This window comes from Danio aesculapii, chromosome 9, assembly GCF_903798145.1.
Source record: "Danio aesculapii chromosome 9, fDanAes4.1, whole genome shotgun sequence".
Classification (NCBI taxonomy): domain Eukaryota; kingdom Metazoa; phylum Chordata; class Actinopteri; order Cypriniformes; family Danionidae; genus Danio; species Danio aesculapii.
The window spans coordinates 17,776,407-17,794,161 of NC_079443.1; the positions used below are offsets into that span (position 1 = coordinate 17,776,407).

Sequence of the window (17,755 nt, forward strand, 5' to 3'; positions counted from 1 at the left end):
AGGTGTCAAGATGGTTCTACTATAAATTACTATAGTGTATTTTCATGTGAGTGAATACAAAAAAATCTGGTATAGGATGTGGCCTGTTCGGTGTCCTGTGCCTCTGTTAAACAGTCTAAACTGACTTTAAGCGTGTTTCTTTTTTCCTAGTTCTTGGTATCTTGCACTTTTTGTTAACATTTTTCTTTATGTATTTGTTTAACATATGTTTTCACAATCTGATTTCAATGCCTAATTGTTAAAGTTTCTATAATATATTCTTAAGAATAAAATCTTATCTGTTCTTTGAAAGAGAGTACTTCCATTATAATGCTATTATGTTTATAGTTGCATTATATATTGAGTGGCATCAACTGATTTTAAAAAGACAATAATATTGTTTATTTCAATAAATTATCGTGCAATATATCGTACAACGAAAATTTGATGTCATGAACACTTAATCCTACTCTTCATTGAGGGATGAATAAATCATACTAAAATGTACGAATGAGATCGTACAAATAAATAGGAATTAGCCACTAAGGACATACTCGCACAATGTACAGTTGCCTTGAACCGGGCCGAAGCACGCTTGTCCACCCTCCCGTCTCCCCTGACGGCCCGCACTCACATTACATTCTACCTGGGCACGCATACGTCATAGATGATGCACTGGTCAGTAAGTGCTCTCGCTCAGCACAGTGGAGATTTCTTTAGTTATTTAGTTTTAGTGGTTTGATATGCAGTGACACGCAGTCAAATATTTCGCCAAACAGATCAGCCACTTTTGACACTCATAAACAATCATAAAGTCTTCGTGCTGCAGGAATTAGGAGATTTGCTGAAGGCGCAGCTGTCGTGCAGTGAGGGGTTTGCGTCTTTAATAATTTACGACAGTTTGCGTTTATTGAACAGTAAGAATGTTTAATAAATTCATATTAAGCAGTCCCTTAAAAGTCACGTCTCATCTTCAGTTTCGGGCTCAGGCGCATTTTGCACTCACACACAAGCGTACCGCACCTGAGCCCAGGTGAACCGCGCTCTGGCACACCTCTTCCAACCGGGCCAGGGCCAGCCAAGTGAATCGTGCCTGAGCCTGATTCAGAGCACTCACACTTCTTAAACGATCCGGGAAATGGGCCTGGGCATGGTTCAAATAGCATAGTGTAAATGTGCCCTAAATTGATACTCTAGTTCTCCTAAACTGGACTTCTGTTCTCTCACAAGTCATTTTTACTCAAAGAGCATTGATGCATGGCACCTTTGAGGCAGTGTTGGCATCCACTTCCTGAAAATTGAACCAGCAGTTTTTATTAGGGTATTCAAACATTTTTTATGCTTGAATCTGACTAGTTATTTTTCTCACTGAAATATGCTTTATATTCTTTATCAAATGTAAAGTACTCTGTGAGTCTGAAAAATGCTGTGTTGTTTTTGTAATCCAGCTCAGTGTCTAATATGGATGTACAATAATTTAATTTTCCCTCATATGGTTTTAAACCTTAATGCAAGAGTGTCCAAACTCGGTCCTGGTGGGCCGGTGTCCTGCAGAGCTTAGCTCCAATTTGCCTCAACACACCTGCTTCTTGAACACCCAGTAAGAGCTTGATTAGCTGACCCAGGTGTGTCTGATTGGGGTTGGAACTAAACTTTGCAGGACACCGGCCCTCCAGGACTGAGTTTGGGCCCCCTGCCTTAATGAGTTTCTTTCTTCATTTATTCAATCATTTTACTTCATCTTAGTCTCTGATTTATCAGTGGTTGCCACAATGGAATTTACCGCCAACTATTTCAGCATATGTTTTACACAACGCAGTACTAGAAAACACCCTTACACTCTCATTCACACACACACTCATATTCTACGGCCAGTTTAGTTCTTCCAGTTCATCTATACCGCATGTTTTTGAAACCAAAGCACCCGTGGAAACCCACGCTAACACGGAGAGAACATGCAAACTCCACACAGAAATGCCAACTGGCCCAGCTGCAACTAGCACCTTTCTGTGAGGTGACCATGCCACCCCCACAAAAAAAGAAGATATTTTCTAGAATGCTGGTTGTTGGCACCCATTGACATCCATAGGATAATTTTATTTACAAAATTCAACAAAATCAACAAGTTTGAACAAGTGGAGGATGAGTAAATTAAGACAATTTTAATATTTAGGTGAACTATCCCTTTAATCACAAGTATGAAAAATGGAATCCAAAATCACTCTTGGGATAAATCCTTTTCGAGACTTTAATTGTCTAGACATTTCGATGACTCTAATAATGTCCGAGTTTTGAACTCTAACCTGAACTCCAATGTAATTGTTTTGCATCGTGGAGTATCTTTTCTTGAAAATTGCTTTAAAATTTTTTTTTAAGGCTCAAGTAATCCTTTATTTGAAGCTGTCTTTTATTTGATATATTATTTATTTTAGATAATAATAATATTATTGACCCCTAGAATTTCTGAAATAGCAAAAAAAATATATAATAAATAAATGATATAGCTCAAAATCATTTTCTGTGATAACCTATTATTACCTGTCAAAACATCTAACCAAATGAAATGTTAAAATTGTTCAACGTGTTGTAATGCAATTAGTGATTCATCGTCAGGCTGAGAGAAAACTTTTAACTGAAATCAACAAACTTCTCACTGATGTAACTTCCATCTGAGGAAATGCCTATCAAATTGGTGCGTTTTCCATAATTGCATTCAAGACAACCTAAATATGCATGAAGCCTGAATGAGGCCTGTGAAAAATCTCGAGAATTATGAACCGGTGCAGTGGCTGGTGTTTAATATCCGTGAAATGTCAAGGCTAATAAGTGTGCGGTAATTATAAAACCTCGTGAGATGGTTTATGGAGCTCTTTAACTGCAGGCGGGAGATGACTATTCTGATGATGACCATTTCTGTCCTTGATTTCACTCAACGCATTATGATAAACGTGCTGTGATCTGTATCTTGTGATATGTTCTGGACTATAACAGGCAGATGGATAGCTTGTGGGTTGTTGGTTTTGTATATGCTGGAGCCTGAGTCAGAATCAGCCATTCAGCCCCAGACTGCTGCCCACTACCTGCTGCTTTGCCTGCTTCGCAGCCAAAAACCCTCCATCAACCACTGATGCAGCGTATTTGCATCCTCATTCAGCCCTTCTGCTCTCTGTGTCAGGATTATTTTGTACTACTACTATAGTCTATTGTAATACTCTGTGTGTGATTACAAACTGTAGCTATTAGCTGTTTCCATCCACATCTTTTAATGTGCATTTTGGAATATAGCATACAAATCTTTTAATGGAATTGGCCAGATGCAATTTTAAGAAGAAAAGTTGAAAACTTATACGCACTACTGAGTAGGATAACCTTTTTACACGATAAGAAAAAAAAAAATGCATAAACTATGATGAAAGCTCATTTGCCAAATAAATTTTAGCATGGGTATCAACAAATCATGTGTTTTTTTGTTTTAACTGATCAAAAATTGAGTAAAAAGGTTGCGATAGAATGACATTAATGGACAAACCTTGGATTGACCACATTGTAAAACATCTGAAATGTTGTTTTGTTCATTTGAAAATCCCTTATCTAAAGTCTGTCAATAAAGAACTGTCTTGAGCATCTACACTCCCAAAGAAGGATCTCGCTCCATCAAAACCCACCATACATTCATTGCATTTCGTCATCGTCCTCTTAATAGTTAAACAAATAATTTATTGTAGAAGAAAAAGTGTCCAAGCAAATTCCATTTTTTTTTTAATTAGCACCAGTTTATCAGGTAATGACAAGTTTGACCCAATGAGTTGAAACGGTGCTTTATTCGCAAATGATTCATACAATATTCCAGTTTTGCGCATAAGTTTAATGCGTTTTATTAGACTGAAGGGCTTTATTCTGTGAAAACAACCATCATGGATGAAATTTATTCTGCTTATTACTTAGCTACTTGCCACAAAGCATAACAATTTGACACAAAACATTGTTCTAAGCTTTAATAGTTGAATAATTCTTTAATTAAAGGCAAAGCTGACAGAAATGTAAACAGCTGAAAGAGTGTACACTAACTTGCGCGTTATTCAGTCAGAAGAAGATACCAAAGAATCAAAAACCGCAGTGTGACAGACAAGCAGATACAGATGAATGTGGATGTAAATATATATGGATTTAAACGTGTTCACTGATGATGTCACGACTGACCAATTAGAATCACGTATTCCATACAGCTGTGAAATAACATTAGTTAATGCATGAAGTAAACATGAACTAACAATGAGCAACTTTATTTCCATTAACTCATGTCAACCAAGATGAAGAAATAGAGTAATTCATGCATCATTCATATTTTATTTATTTATTTGTTAATAATTTTGTTCATAGTTCATATACCTACATTTTTCAAATGATTGTAGCCTAGGAAATATGTATTTTAGATGTGTTGTAATTTGAAACATGTAGCACCTAGATTGAGCTGTGTCTGTGTAAACTAAACGTCCAATGTTTTAACGTCATTGGAAATCCTCTTTAGCATATCCCAACAACATCCTGTTTGTGAACCATTTCCTTTCAGTCATAAATTATCCAGCCATAAACGTAGGGCAATTCTCTGGCACTTACTCTTTTGATTGCAGTTTTGTCATAGCGCGTGTTCAATTTTAAATGCCCTCCTATGAAACCGCATAAATAATGCACATACATGCATACCTACAACATCTTGAGATCAAACACAGATCTCATTGTTTGGTTGTCTCCGGTTAACATCCTCAGTAATCTACAGATTTTTGAGTCTCCAGACAGTTGGTGACGCAAATACTGACTCATCTTCTTTTGTCCCCTTTTCTTTCACTGTTTAGATTCAGAACTTTTGGACTGAAACAGAGCCTGGATTACTGGAAAAACCTTTAACATAGAGTGGGATTGTAAGAGCTAATCCTATTGGTGACTGGAGCCAAGATGGCGGGAAGAGAGCGTAGTCCCCGCCACAGGCCCTGGTCTGTGTACAGAGCTACCACATTTGACTTGTCTTCTGAGATGATGGGGTTGGCACTCACAGGTGAGGAATAATTCACTTCTGATTTAGTTTTTTTTTTTTATTGTTAAATTTGTACATACAATTGGTTGCAAATGTGCCTATAGGCGAGGGCTAATCAATTGGCGGCCCGCTGGCCAAACCTGGCCCCTGAAGCAATTTGTTCCGGCCCTCCAAATAGTGTGACACCAAAAATAAATTTAGTTTAGTCGAAAATCGGCCGCTATAGTTATGTAGTGACGTGCGTCTGTTCAATACACTACGAGCTGCAGTTGAAGGCTGCACAGAGAGTGAGTTAAGTGACATAAAGTGAGGGGTGCGGGCAGCCGAAAAACATTTGGATATGTTTGTAGAAAAGGCCTTTTGTACAATGCACTGATAGAGGGATGCAATGATTCGCCGATTTCACTATTAACCGCGCTTTAACTCATTAAGGTTAATTAATCGTAAAGGCTTCTCAACGCCGCATTTCTCTTGCACAGAACAAAACTGCTGCTGCTAAACAAAGTTATGTCAACTGTGCTAGTTTAAAGTTCCGAGCTTATACCGAGGCTAATACGCACGCACATTTGATTAACTATAGCAGCAGGCCGTTCACATATTGAGTCTTTTCCGCACGCAAATTCATCATTTCCAACGGAGATGTGTGCGTATTGGGAGCGGTGCACATGCAGCTCGCAAGCAGACCGACGCACACAGTAGAAATGAACTCACGCTGTAGTGGTGAGAGTTGTGCGTGGCTTTAAGTGCAATGTAAACAAAAGATACGTTAGACGAATTATTACAAATTATTAAAATGATTATGTATGTATGAACACAGATGATAACAACCGTTCATTTAAATACTTATCTAATATGTAGCTTAAATTAACACAAACATTTTTTTATTTATTATTAATTTTATTTGTTTATTCATTGTTCTGTCATTTATTTTCATTTTAAAATTATCACTCATGTTTAAATCAAAAACTTTTTCATTTATTTTTAAGTCCAAAGAGAGAAATGGACTATTGTTTGTTTTTTATTAATATTTTGTGCTGTATTATTTGATAACTGATCAGCAATAAACACTTTAAATAAAAAGCAGTTTTCTTGTGATTTTCTAAACTAGTAGTGTTTTGAGTTTAATAGATGCATAATCATGGTGTTAACCGTGAAACCATGATTATTCTTCCGACCATAATCGTACAACCAAAATCTATAATCGTTGCTTCCCTAACTGTAACGCAGTTCAAAACAAAAGATATGAATGTGTCTGAATGTAGAAGAAACCTACTTGAGCAATGCACTGTTTTTGCTGTGCTTCGTAATACAACATTTGAATATGTTTGTAAAAAAGCCACATTGTACAATGCACTGATATTATGTAGATTCAAAATACAATATATTAATATTTTAATGTAGAAAAAGCCAACGTAGGTGTCTTAAGGAGCAAAAATACAACATATGGGCTCTTATATGCAGTTGTGTCATCACTTATATTGCAAGTCATCTCTCTCCGGCCCCTCATTTGGGGTGCTTTTCATGAACTGGCCCCCATTACAAACTAATTGAAAAGCCCTGGCCTAGGCTACCTTGCTGAATGGTTTAACACTAGTGTATTAGACTATAGCTGTATCTCATTTCAGAGATTACATCCTCTGAAGAATGCATTCAAAGTACGCTGCGTCATCGCAGCGCGACGAAAACTCTCATTTCAAAAATATTCGAAGGCTCCTTTAAATACAGCCTCAAAATGCATCCTTCGTTTCCCAGGTAATGAAGGATACAACCGGTGGATCCTTTGCTGCCTCGAACGTTCCAAGATTCATTGCGCACTGAAAACAGCAGGAAGTTTTTAAAAGAAAACTCCGGTTTAAATGGATATCTAAACACATGTTAAAAAACAAAAGAGTATGACATGTCTTACTAAAGAGTGATTTTATAGACAGTTTACATGTTTATGTGTACATGTATAGAGCAAAGGAAATATATTTCCAGCTTCTGTATACCTTGTTTTGCCTTCAAAATAGCGCTTATTAACAGCAGCTGTTAGGCTTGCCTGGTGACTAGATCCGTCCTCTGTAGGCTAGATTGTCTCAAATCAAGACGCTCGGTTCAGCCTGTGTGGACTTCAAAGGACTCACCATTGAAGTCTGCATCCTTCAGAGGATGCAGCCTTTGAAATGAGACACAGCTTACTGTATGTGTGCCTTGGCTACTTTTCTGACCAGCTTAACTAGATAATGTGTACCTAGGCTACCTTGCTGACCAGTTTAACACTAATAATGCACACTGTATGTCCTCATTACAAAAAATGTTAGCAAATATTTCATGTAGCATCGCTAATGGAAACACCGCCTATGAAATGACTGAATGAGACATGTTTAAGCAGATAAGTATGGATGTGCGATATGTCAATTTTTGATCGTGGCTGATTAAACTGTCTTCACCATCTGCTTTTGAAGAAATATTGTAGTGTCGTGCTATAGTGCTCATTGTATCTATTGCAATTCTGGTGCCTCTGCCTCAATATACTGTCTACCATTCTTTTTTATTTTATGTTTTGTTGACTTGTAATGCTTTGTTTTTAAACTAAGTAAATTAGTTTGGCTATACTGCTAAAAATTGTGGTTAAAATCTTGATTCAGAATTTTGCTGAAAATATTGTGACATTGTATATTTGCAATATCGCCCACACCCACCTATAGCCAAGTATGACATCTGTATATTACCCCATTGAAGCACAAGGTTATCAGTTGCTTCTGAACATGGTTTTATAAACACTGCTGCTTATGTTTAAATGCATGGAAATTGTATACAAGGCGCTTGGATTGAAATTTATAACCGCGCACTTAAAAACAATAGTTTAGTAGCACATGCCCTGTCATTCATTCATTTTTTTTATGCTTAGTCCCTTTATTAATCTGGGGTCGCCACAGCGGAATGAACCGCCAACTTATCCAGCATATGTTTTACGCAGCGGATGCCCTTCCAGCTGCAACCCATCACTGGGTAGCATCTATACACACTCATTCACACACACATACACTACGAACAATTTAGCTTAGCCAATTAACCCATACCACATGTCTTTGACTTGTGGGGGAAACCGGAGCACCCGGAGGAAACCCACGCCAACACGGGGAGAACATGCAAACTCCACACAGAAACGCCAACTGACCTAGCCGAGGCTCGAACCAGCGACCTTCTTGCTGTGAGGCGACAGAGCTACCCACTGCGCCACCATGCTGCCCCCATGCCCTGTCAATTAAAAGAAAAAAATAATAATCATTATTTTATTTTTAGATGTTGTTTCCAGCTCATTGGATGAAGATGCAATGGCAACCAATTTCCTGCGCCATGGGTTGATGATGTGGTTGGAAGCAGATTTGATAGGACCTATCAGCCTGCATACCCACTAGTTTCATGACAGAACTTTGTATTATTATTACTTAATACAATGGGGAAAATAAGTACTGAACATTTTTCTCAGAAAACATATTTGCAAAGGTGCTGTTGACTTGTTGAAATGTTCCCTGGTTGTTGATAGAAACCAAAGAAATTAATATGTAATTAGTTTACAACTGAAGTTATGCGTAATAAAATGAAATGACGCAGGATAAAAGTATTGAACACACAAAGAAAGGGAGGTGTAGAAAGGCAGCGAAAGTCTAGACAGCAGCTGAAATCTCTCAGTAGTTCTTCAGCAACCCTCTGCCCTTCCTTATTGTAAATTAATATTAGCTGCTTCAGTCCAACATCTACATTAACAGGATGATGAAGATGAAACCAGAATTGAACATTTCAGCAAGACAATGATCAAAAACACAGCCAAGAGAACTCTCGAAGGCTTTCAGAGAAAGAAAATCAAGCTGTAGAATGGCCCAGCCAATCACCTGACCTGAATCGAAAAGAAAATATAAAATAAAAATCTGTTTCGATAGACGAGAACCACAGAACCATCAATATATTTACACTCTGTTGAAGTCTGCCCAACTACTACCTTACTGACTATTTATATGCAGTTAATTAGTAGTTTATTGAGCTAATACTTTTAGTTAATACTTTGTTAATAGTTTGTTAATAGCATGAATTGTACATTTTAAAAAGTGTGACCATGCCACAACAGAATAAGCTTATAATCAAGTAAAAGGCTTTAGTATTGATGTTAATTTTATGTTTCATGTTGTGTTTAGGAAACAGCCAGGATCCTGATGAGCCAGTGCTTGAGTTCAGTCTGGGTAAGTTACAACACTTCAGTCAATCATAGAGAGATTAAAGTTCAGACCAAACTGAAGCTCCTGTCAGTAATATTATGCCACCTAAGCTGGAGTCCACTCATCAAAGAGAGATGTTTACATCTGCATCCAGTGAAGAGTCCATCGCCTCATGTTCTTCCTCCTTTTTTGGCTTCACACTAGCAGTGCACAGCCCACTGTATTTGTGAAGGAAATAAACTGTTTATCAACCATACCCTTTTAACTCATAAGCAGTAAACATTCATGCAGCTTATCTGTGCACTGTCAAATCAGATATGCTCATAGTACTGTGTGCACTGGGTTTTGTCAGGTGCTCTTTGACAGTTATATTACTTTTTCCATGATGAAACGTCATGTTGATTACAGTTTGCCACCTACAGTTATTTGACACTTGTTTATACGGTGCATTTTACTTGTCATATGAGTACAATCTCAGCTAAATCACTCATAATCATTTGACTTACTGAATTGTTCTCCTCCTTCCCGCAGCATGCAGTGAGCTGGTCACCCCATCGCTGGATCGTAAGCCCAGTAGTTTTGTAGCTGTGAGCTGCACCACTCCTCCACAGGCATTCTGGACCAAACATGCACAGACGGAGATCATAGAGGTGAGGAGGGAAACAGACTTGCTATAAAATGCACAATGATATTACCTTGCTTCTGAGCATGTACCATGATGATTACATCCGCAATCCAATCTTCCTGAGCAGCATCGCCTTCTTCCAGGGCTCTCTGGCAGCTAACTCTCTGCAACTCTCACATGGTCGCCCACTGAAGCTAAACAGGGCTGTGCCTGGTCAGTACCTGGATGGGAGACCACATGGGAAAGCTAGGTTACTGCCGGAAGTGGTGTTAGTGAGACAAGCAGGGGGTGCTCAAACTGCGGTCTGTGTGGGTCCTAATGCCCAAGTATAGTGAAGGGGACTCTATACTGCTCAGTCAGCACTGTCTTTCGGATTAGACTTAAACCGAGGTCCTGACTCTCTGTGGTCATTAAAAATCCCAGATTGTCCTTCAAAAAGAGTAGGGGTTTAACCCTGGCATCCTGGCCAAATTTGCCCACTGGCCTCTGTCCATCATGGCCTCCTAACATCCCCATATCATAATTGGCTTCATCACTCCAATCAGCTGGTGTGCGGTCTGACACAATATGGCTGCCGTTGCGTCTTCCAGGTGGATGCTGCACACTGGTGATGGATGAGGAGATTCCCCCCAATGTGTAAAGCATTTTGAGTGTCTAGAAAAGTGCTATATAAATGTAAGGAATTATTATTATTATTATTATTATTATTATTATTATTATTATTATTATTATTATTAGTTGCTGAGACTTTATTTTCAGTATGTTGATGTACTTTCAACTGAATCTGAACATCAAGTACAGGCGGGGCTTTTTTTTTGCGCATCATACGCTCGTAGCAAACTAATGGTCAGAATATTATGGCTGAAGCAATCAAACAGAGAAGGACCACTAACTTGGAATTATTACAAGATTATTACTACTATTTTACAAGAAACAAGCACTTAGTTTCTCACTTCCATCAATATGGATTAATGATCCATCATAGTCCATCATCCTCAGCTTTTCATCATATCAAATTTTGTCTTGAATCTTACAGGGGTAATTTACCTAGACATTAAAATCTACAGTTAATTTACTCCCCCAGGCCATTGCAGTATTTATTTTAAATAAACAAAACAATACTATTGCCTGCCATTCTGTGTATCACCAAGGACCACAAATTCAGCTAAAAATGTCTTTAATGTTCTACTGATGAAAAGGTCACCCACATAATGGATGACTTAGGTTAGTAAATTAGTAGGAAATGTTCATTTTTGGGTGAACTATCCCTCTAAGACACTAAAGCTGCTGCAGAAATTAGTCTTTTATTGATATGTATTATATTAAAATATGAAATGTTTGTAACTATAAATTTGGGTAAGACTTTATTTTGATGGTCCGTTTGAGTATTAGTATACTGTCTGCTTGATATCTGTTGATACAAGACATTCAACAGACATTTAACTGACTATAAGAAACTTTGCAAGTACATGTCAACTTACACTAACCCTAACCCCAACCTAAAAGTCTACTTGTAATCCAATGAGAATTTGTTGGCATGTAGATGCAATGTAAATTCAACAAACGGACCATCAAAAAAAGTGTGACCTAAATTTTTGATAGATTTTTGGTATGTATTATTTGACTTATGAAAATCATGGTGTGTTGGAATTTATTTATTGTTTGTTATGGAGATGAGTTGCATTATAAAGTTATAAGTGTCAATTTTTTTTTATTAAAATTTATTAAAATTGAATGCTGAATAAATAAGCTGTCCATTGATATATTTGTTAGGATATGACAATATTAGTTGAAAATGAAAATATATGTTAGAACAGTTTGACAACCTAGAATCTAAGGGTTAAATATTGAGAAGATTATATATAGCTTATGTAAAATTATATATAAGTTGTCCAAATAAAGTGATTATCAATGCATATTTCTGATAAAAATAAAGTTTTTATATATTTACCATAAAAAATTTACAAAATATCTTAATGGACATGACTTTCTAGAAAATAAAAGAAAATCAATAGTTTCGACCAATACTATGTATTTTTAGTTGCTGGCAAACATATACCCATGCAACTTAAGACCCTGGTTTTGTGATCCATGTCACATTTACAAATACATTCTATGATAGTTTTGGAATAGGATATAAATTAAAATTAAATACAACATACAGAATATTTGCATGTACAGTGCTCAGCATAATTGAGTATCCCTATTTTAAAAATGAATATTTGTTTCCATTTCTAAGTGAATAGGGCCAATATATATTGGTGCATTTGAACAAAACAGATTTATTAAACAGATTTATTTATTAAAATAATATTTTATTCACAGAACATCTTTAGAAATTGAAAGATAATACATTTAAATTCATGCAAACTATTGCAAAAGTATTACAAACTACAACATTTCAACACAATATTTTATATTTTTTGTTTCTCTTGATTTTTGCTATTTTTGAAAATTTTATTTAATATTTTTCTATAACATAAATTTTGGCTACTAATTTTTTAACCGTTATCGTAAGTTATTTTGTTAGATTAGCTCCAGATAATCTTCAGTACTGACTAAACTAATGTATATAGACAAATATAACATTGTAAAGCATCCTATAGAAAATAATAACTTATATGTGGGGAGTGTACTCATATATGCTAAGCACTGAATTTCAGCTTACTTTCAGCCGTAAAGATACCCTCATTTGCACTAGACTTCTTATTATGGCTCCGTTTAGAATAACACTGACTGCTTTTTGCATCCTAGAAGTAAATTTGCTCTGTGAAACCTGGAAGTATCATATTTTGTTTTTCCATTTTTCACAGGGCACCAGCAATCCAATCTTCCTGAGCAGCATCGCCTTCTTCCAGGACTCTCTGATTACCCAGCAGACCCAAATCAAACTGTCTGTGTACGATGTGAAGGATCGCTCACAAGGGACTGTAAGAAACAATCTGTTATTCTTAAAGAAACATTCCTTGTTTTTTTGGAAATAGACTCATTTTACAAGTCTCCTAGAGTTAAACAGTTGAGTTTTACCATTTTTTATCCATTCAGCTTTTCTTAGAGTCTTGTGGGAGCACTTTTAGCTTAGCTTAGCATAGATCATCGAATCAGATTATACTAGCATCTCATTAAAATTATGTTAGAATAAGAGTATAGTTCATTTTGACATAGAAAATAAGAACTTTTTTATTTTCTGTCAGTTTTGGTAAACAATCTAACTACAGAAGAGTCAAGCTTTAAATAGGAAAATGATTAAAAAGCTGGTTATTTTTGAGGGAGATGCTAATAGTCTAATCCGATTTAATGATCTATGCTAAGCTAATCTAAAAGTGTTTGACACAAGGTGAGTTGTAAAATGAGGACATTAAAAAATAAATAAATAAATATATAAATAATAAATATAAATATTTATTATATATATATATATATATATATATATATATATATATATATATATATATATATATATATATATATATATATATATATATATATATATATATATATATATAATAAAAAAAGTAGAACATTCCATGAACATACTTGACCTGTTTGCCTCCACTTCATAAGCTCGCCTCTGTTTTATTAGATGTACCTGCTGGGTTCGGCTATGTTTACAGTAAAAGAGCTCCTTCAAGACAAACACCACAGGCTACACCTCATGCTGAAGTATGTCAGATAAATATAGGAACTCTCATAGCATATTATTAGCATAACATTTGTCAGTATTTCTAGGAAATGTGGTCTGACACGTATTTGTTTTTTTTTTCTGTGGCTCAGATCAGCAGAGAGTGAACGGATGGGAAACATCACCATCATTGGGTGGCAGATTGAGGAGAGGAGAGACCAGCGAGCTCCTCTGGCACGATCAGATACGGTTAACGGCAGGGTGAGAGCTGACACACTTTTAGTTGTTCGCTGATGTTTGGCATTTTTGAAAGGGGGCTGATGGAAGATTTTATAACTGGAAATCATATGCAGTGACAAAACAAATGTTTTTCTATTATTGGAAGTAGCGAAAATTAAAACCATATTAAAGATTAACATTCAAAAAAATGTCCATTTAAAAAATCTTTACTTTTAATAGTTTAATAAATAACTTTTAATAGCAAAATAAATGTTTATTTTTTTAACTTAATAAAACTAAAATATAACAAACTAAATAAGTACAATAAAAAACCTATTAAATATGTAGAAAAACACACACACTTTTTGAAATGCACATTATAATCAGCCAATCACATGGCAGCAACTTAATGCATTTAGACATGTAGACATGGTCAAGACGATCTGCTGCAGTTCAAACCGAGCATCAGAATGGGGAAGAAAGGTGATTTAAGAGACTTTAAACATGGCATGGTTGTTGGTGCCAGATGGGCTGGTCTGAGTATTTCAGAAATTGCAGATCTACTGGGATTTTCACGCACAACCATCTCTAGGGTTTACAGAGAATGGAGTGAAAAAGAGAAAAAATCCAGTGAGCAGCAGTTCTGGGGGTGCAAATTCTTTGTTGATGCCAGAGGTCAGAGGAGAGTGGCCAGACTGGTTCCAGCTGATAAAAAGGCAACAGTAACTCAAATAACCACTTGTTATAACCGAGGTATGCAGAAGAGCATCTCTGAATGCACAACACATCCAACCTTGAGGCGGATGGGCTACAGCAGCAGAAGACCACACCGGGTGCCACTCCTGTAAGCTAAGAACAGGAAACTGAGGCTACAATTCACACAGGCTTACCAAATTGGACAATAGAAGATTAGAGAAATGTTGCCTGGTCTCGATTTTTCTGCTACGACATTCAGATGGTAGGGTCAGAATTCATGTCAACAACATGAAAGCATGGATCCATCCTGCCTTGTATCAATGGTTCAGGCTGGTGGTGGTGGTGTAATGGTGTGGGGGATATTTTCTTGGCACACTGGGCCCATTAGTACCAATTGAGCATTGTGTCAATGCCACAGTCGACCTGAGCATTGTCGCTGACCATGTTCATCCCTTTATGACCACTTCTGATCTTCTGATCACTTATGATCTTCTGATGGCTACTTCCAGCAGGATAATGTGCCATGTCATAAAGTGGTAATCATCTCAGACTGGTTTCTTAAACATGACAATGAGTTCACTGTACTCAAATGCCCTCCACAATCAACAGATCTCAATCCAAAAGAGCACCTTTGGGATGTAGTGGAATGGGAGATTTGCATCATGGATGTGCAGCCGACAAATCTACAGCAACTGTGTGATGCTATCATGTCAACATGGACCAAAATCTCTGAGGAATATTTCTAGTATCTTGTTGAATCTATGCCACAAAGGATTAAGTCAGCACTGAAGGCAAAAGGGGCTCCAACCTGATACTAAATAAGTGTACCTAATAAAGTGAGTGTATATATGTGTGTGTGTGTGTGTGTGTATGTATGTATGTACAGTATGTATGTATGTATGTATGTATGTATATATATATTTATATATATATATATATATATATATATATATATATATATATATATATATATATATATATATATATATATATATATATATATATATATATATATATACACACACACATACACACACAAACTAATATATAATATAAATAGTAAAATTAAAAAGGATAAAAGTATACTACATGGTGACTTAAACTAATACTAAAATTAAAACAAACAAAAAAAATTCTAACTAATAAAAAAATTCTAAAATAGAAAAGAATGGATATAGAATAATATATAATAATGCTGATAAATCTGCCGGCCAAATGCTTAAAAAATAAACTAATAATATAATCGTACTATAAATAAACATGACTAAAATGACACTGTGATTAACAACCTTATTCAAAAGTGTCTATTTATACCTGTTCTGCTGTGTGTTTTTAAATCTATGTGTCCTCATAGAGCAACATCAATATAATCACCAGATAATCATTCTGCTGTTTCTCACAGATGGTGTTACCTGTTGATGAAAGTCTGACAGAATCCATGGGTGTAAAGGCTAAATCTGCTTCCTTATGCAAAGACAGTCTTTTAAAGGCAGGTGAGTGTCTAAAGTTAATATTTCAATACGTTGCAGCACAATTTGGTTTTCATTTCTTAATCATTGCAGCTACATTCCATCTGGAGGCAGCATTTTATCTGTAACTGTGTCCCTCATAACAGAATCAATGAGCTGTAGTTTTCACTTCCCACTGTGAAGATTTATGAACGCCACAGGCTGTGAAAGAGGTTCTGAAAGCTGCTCCTGCACCCATAAAAACACAACAACCCGTATTTATAGAGCAATCTGTAGGAATAGATTATACTGTATATTCTGCAATTCTACTAGCATTTCCTTTAAAAAAAAAGTGCTTTGCGGCAGCAGAAGATGTTTTTTCAGGCTTTAGTTCTGTGTTTGGGGCCTCATTTGCAGCTGTTCCTGCAGACCGCTATACTAGCTTGTTTCCATTGAACAGTTGCTACGGTAACAGTATGGTTTAGTACAGCAGTGGTTCACAAAGAGGAGGTCGGGATCCCCTGAGGAGGTCGCTAGGAGATTTTATTTAAAATGTTATTAAACTATTACATAGTTTATCCATAACCTACAAAGATATAAATATAGTAGCTTACAGTCAAATAAAAAAAAAAACAAGCAAATAAAAAGCCATCAACCTTTTGATTTATAAACAAAAAAAAAGAAAAGATAGAAACTGTTAGGCAAGGCAAGTTTATTTATATAGCACATTTCATACACAGTGGCAATTCAAAGTGCTTTACATAAGCAGGAATAAAAGAGACAAGTATAAGAGAAATAAAAACAAAAAATAAAAATGTAAAAAATAAATAAATAAATATCGTGACCCCCGGGGTTATTACGTTAGATTAATTTTATGGGATCATATTAAACTTTTCCGACACCTTTTGGCACTCACGTACACGACTGAACATAGAGGATGATCTCCGAGTGGCAGTCTTCAAATTAAACCAAGAATAGACTTGCTGTATCCTAAACATTGTCCCCACCCATCTCATTATGTGAGGTTAATCTTGTACAAAGAAATTATACAAATTAATAAATGACTATAAAACATTTCTGTGGTTGTTAGACTGTTTTTGTGTGTTGTCAGTATGCTTGCAGGGCTTTCTACAGCTTTAAAATATATTCGTTGTGGTAGCCGGATTGAAACACACCATTTACCCACATCACATAAGTGGTGAACTATATGCGACAAACAAAACATAATGTCATTTTTAACAATAATTATATTTATAATTACTTTCAAGTTCAGAACTAACTTTAATGCCAGAGCATTTTATATATAAAATAGCCTACGTAATATAGACTAATGACATCATCAAATGAATAAACTATACAGCAAATGAGATTTAAATGACAGACAAAGGAATAAAACAGACAATATCTGTAAAAATTATTATAATTAAAAGATTAAAATGTGTAGATTATTTAAATAAGGCAAATGCATTGAATAACCATTATTAATGGTGTGGCTTCGAGTATATGGTAAAGAATTATTCCATGTTTCTCTCACTCTTATGACTGTGCGTGTGCTGTCAGCTACAAAGCCAAGCGAAAGTTGGCTTTAGTAAAAAGGAAATGCAAAAACTATAAACGAACAGCAGCTTTAGAAAGCAATAATCCCGGACATTTTAGGAAATTTAGAAACCCGGCCGGACAAATTTTTTAAGTGCCAAAAAGGCATGTCTCTGTGGGTCTCGCGCATAAAGAATGAAACGGGTAAACGAGAGAGGTTTCTCCACTATTTAATTGATCGCAGATGTTTGGTTATATTAGGCGGATACAATATAGTGTAAATAGATGATAATAAAAATATTAAAAAAAACATGTCACTAAATATACTTAAATGGCTGTTAATATACCCGGGCGGCCCATCCAAGTAAAGTCTATGTGTAGGAAGCACTGGCTTGTCCTTAT

At 35.9% G+C, this 17,755-nt stretch overlaps 1 protein-coding gene across 3 annotated transcripts in view; it reads left to right on the forward strand.

Annotated features, from left to right (window-relative positions):
• Positions 1–17,755, forward strand: part of inpp4aa (inositol polyphosphate-4-phosphatase type I Aa) — a 63,116-nt gene that overhangs the window by 14,832 nt on the left and 30,529 nt on the right. For all 3 annotated transcript variants that reach the window (XM_056465066.1, XM_056465065.1, XM_056465067.1), the window contains exons 2-8: positions 4,833–5,032; positions 9,187–9,231; positions 9,739–9,857; positions 12,646–12,762; positions 13,416–13,495; positions 13,607–13,715; positions 15,772–15,862. In XM_056465066.1, the coding sequence (XP_056321041.1) occupies positions 4,933–5,032; positions 9,187–9,231; positions 9,739–9,857; positions 12,646–12,762; positions 13,416–13,495; positions 13,607–13,715; positions 15,772–15,862 (661 nt within the window). In that variant the 5' untranslated portion in view covers positions 4,833–4,932. The remainder of the gene's footprint in view (positions 1–4,832; positions 5,033–9,186; positions 9,232–9,738; positions 9,858–12,645; positions 12,763–13,415; positions 13,496–13,606; positions 13,716–15,771; positions 15,863–17,755) is intronic.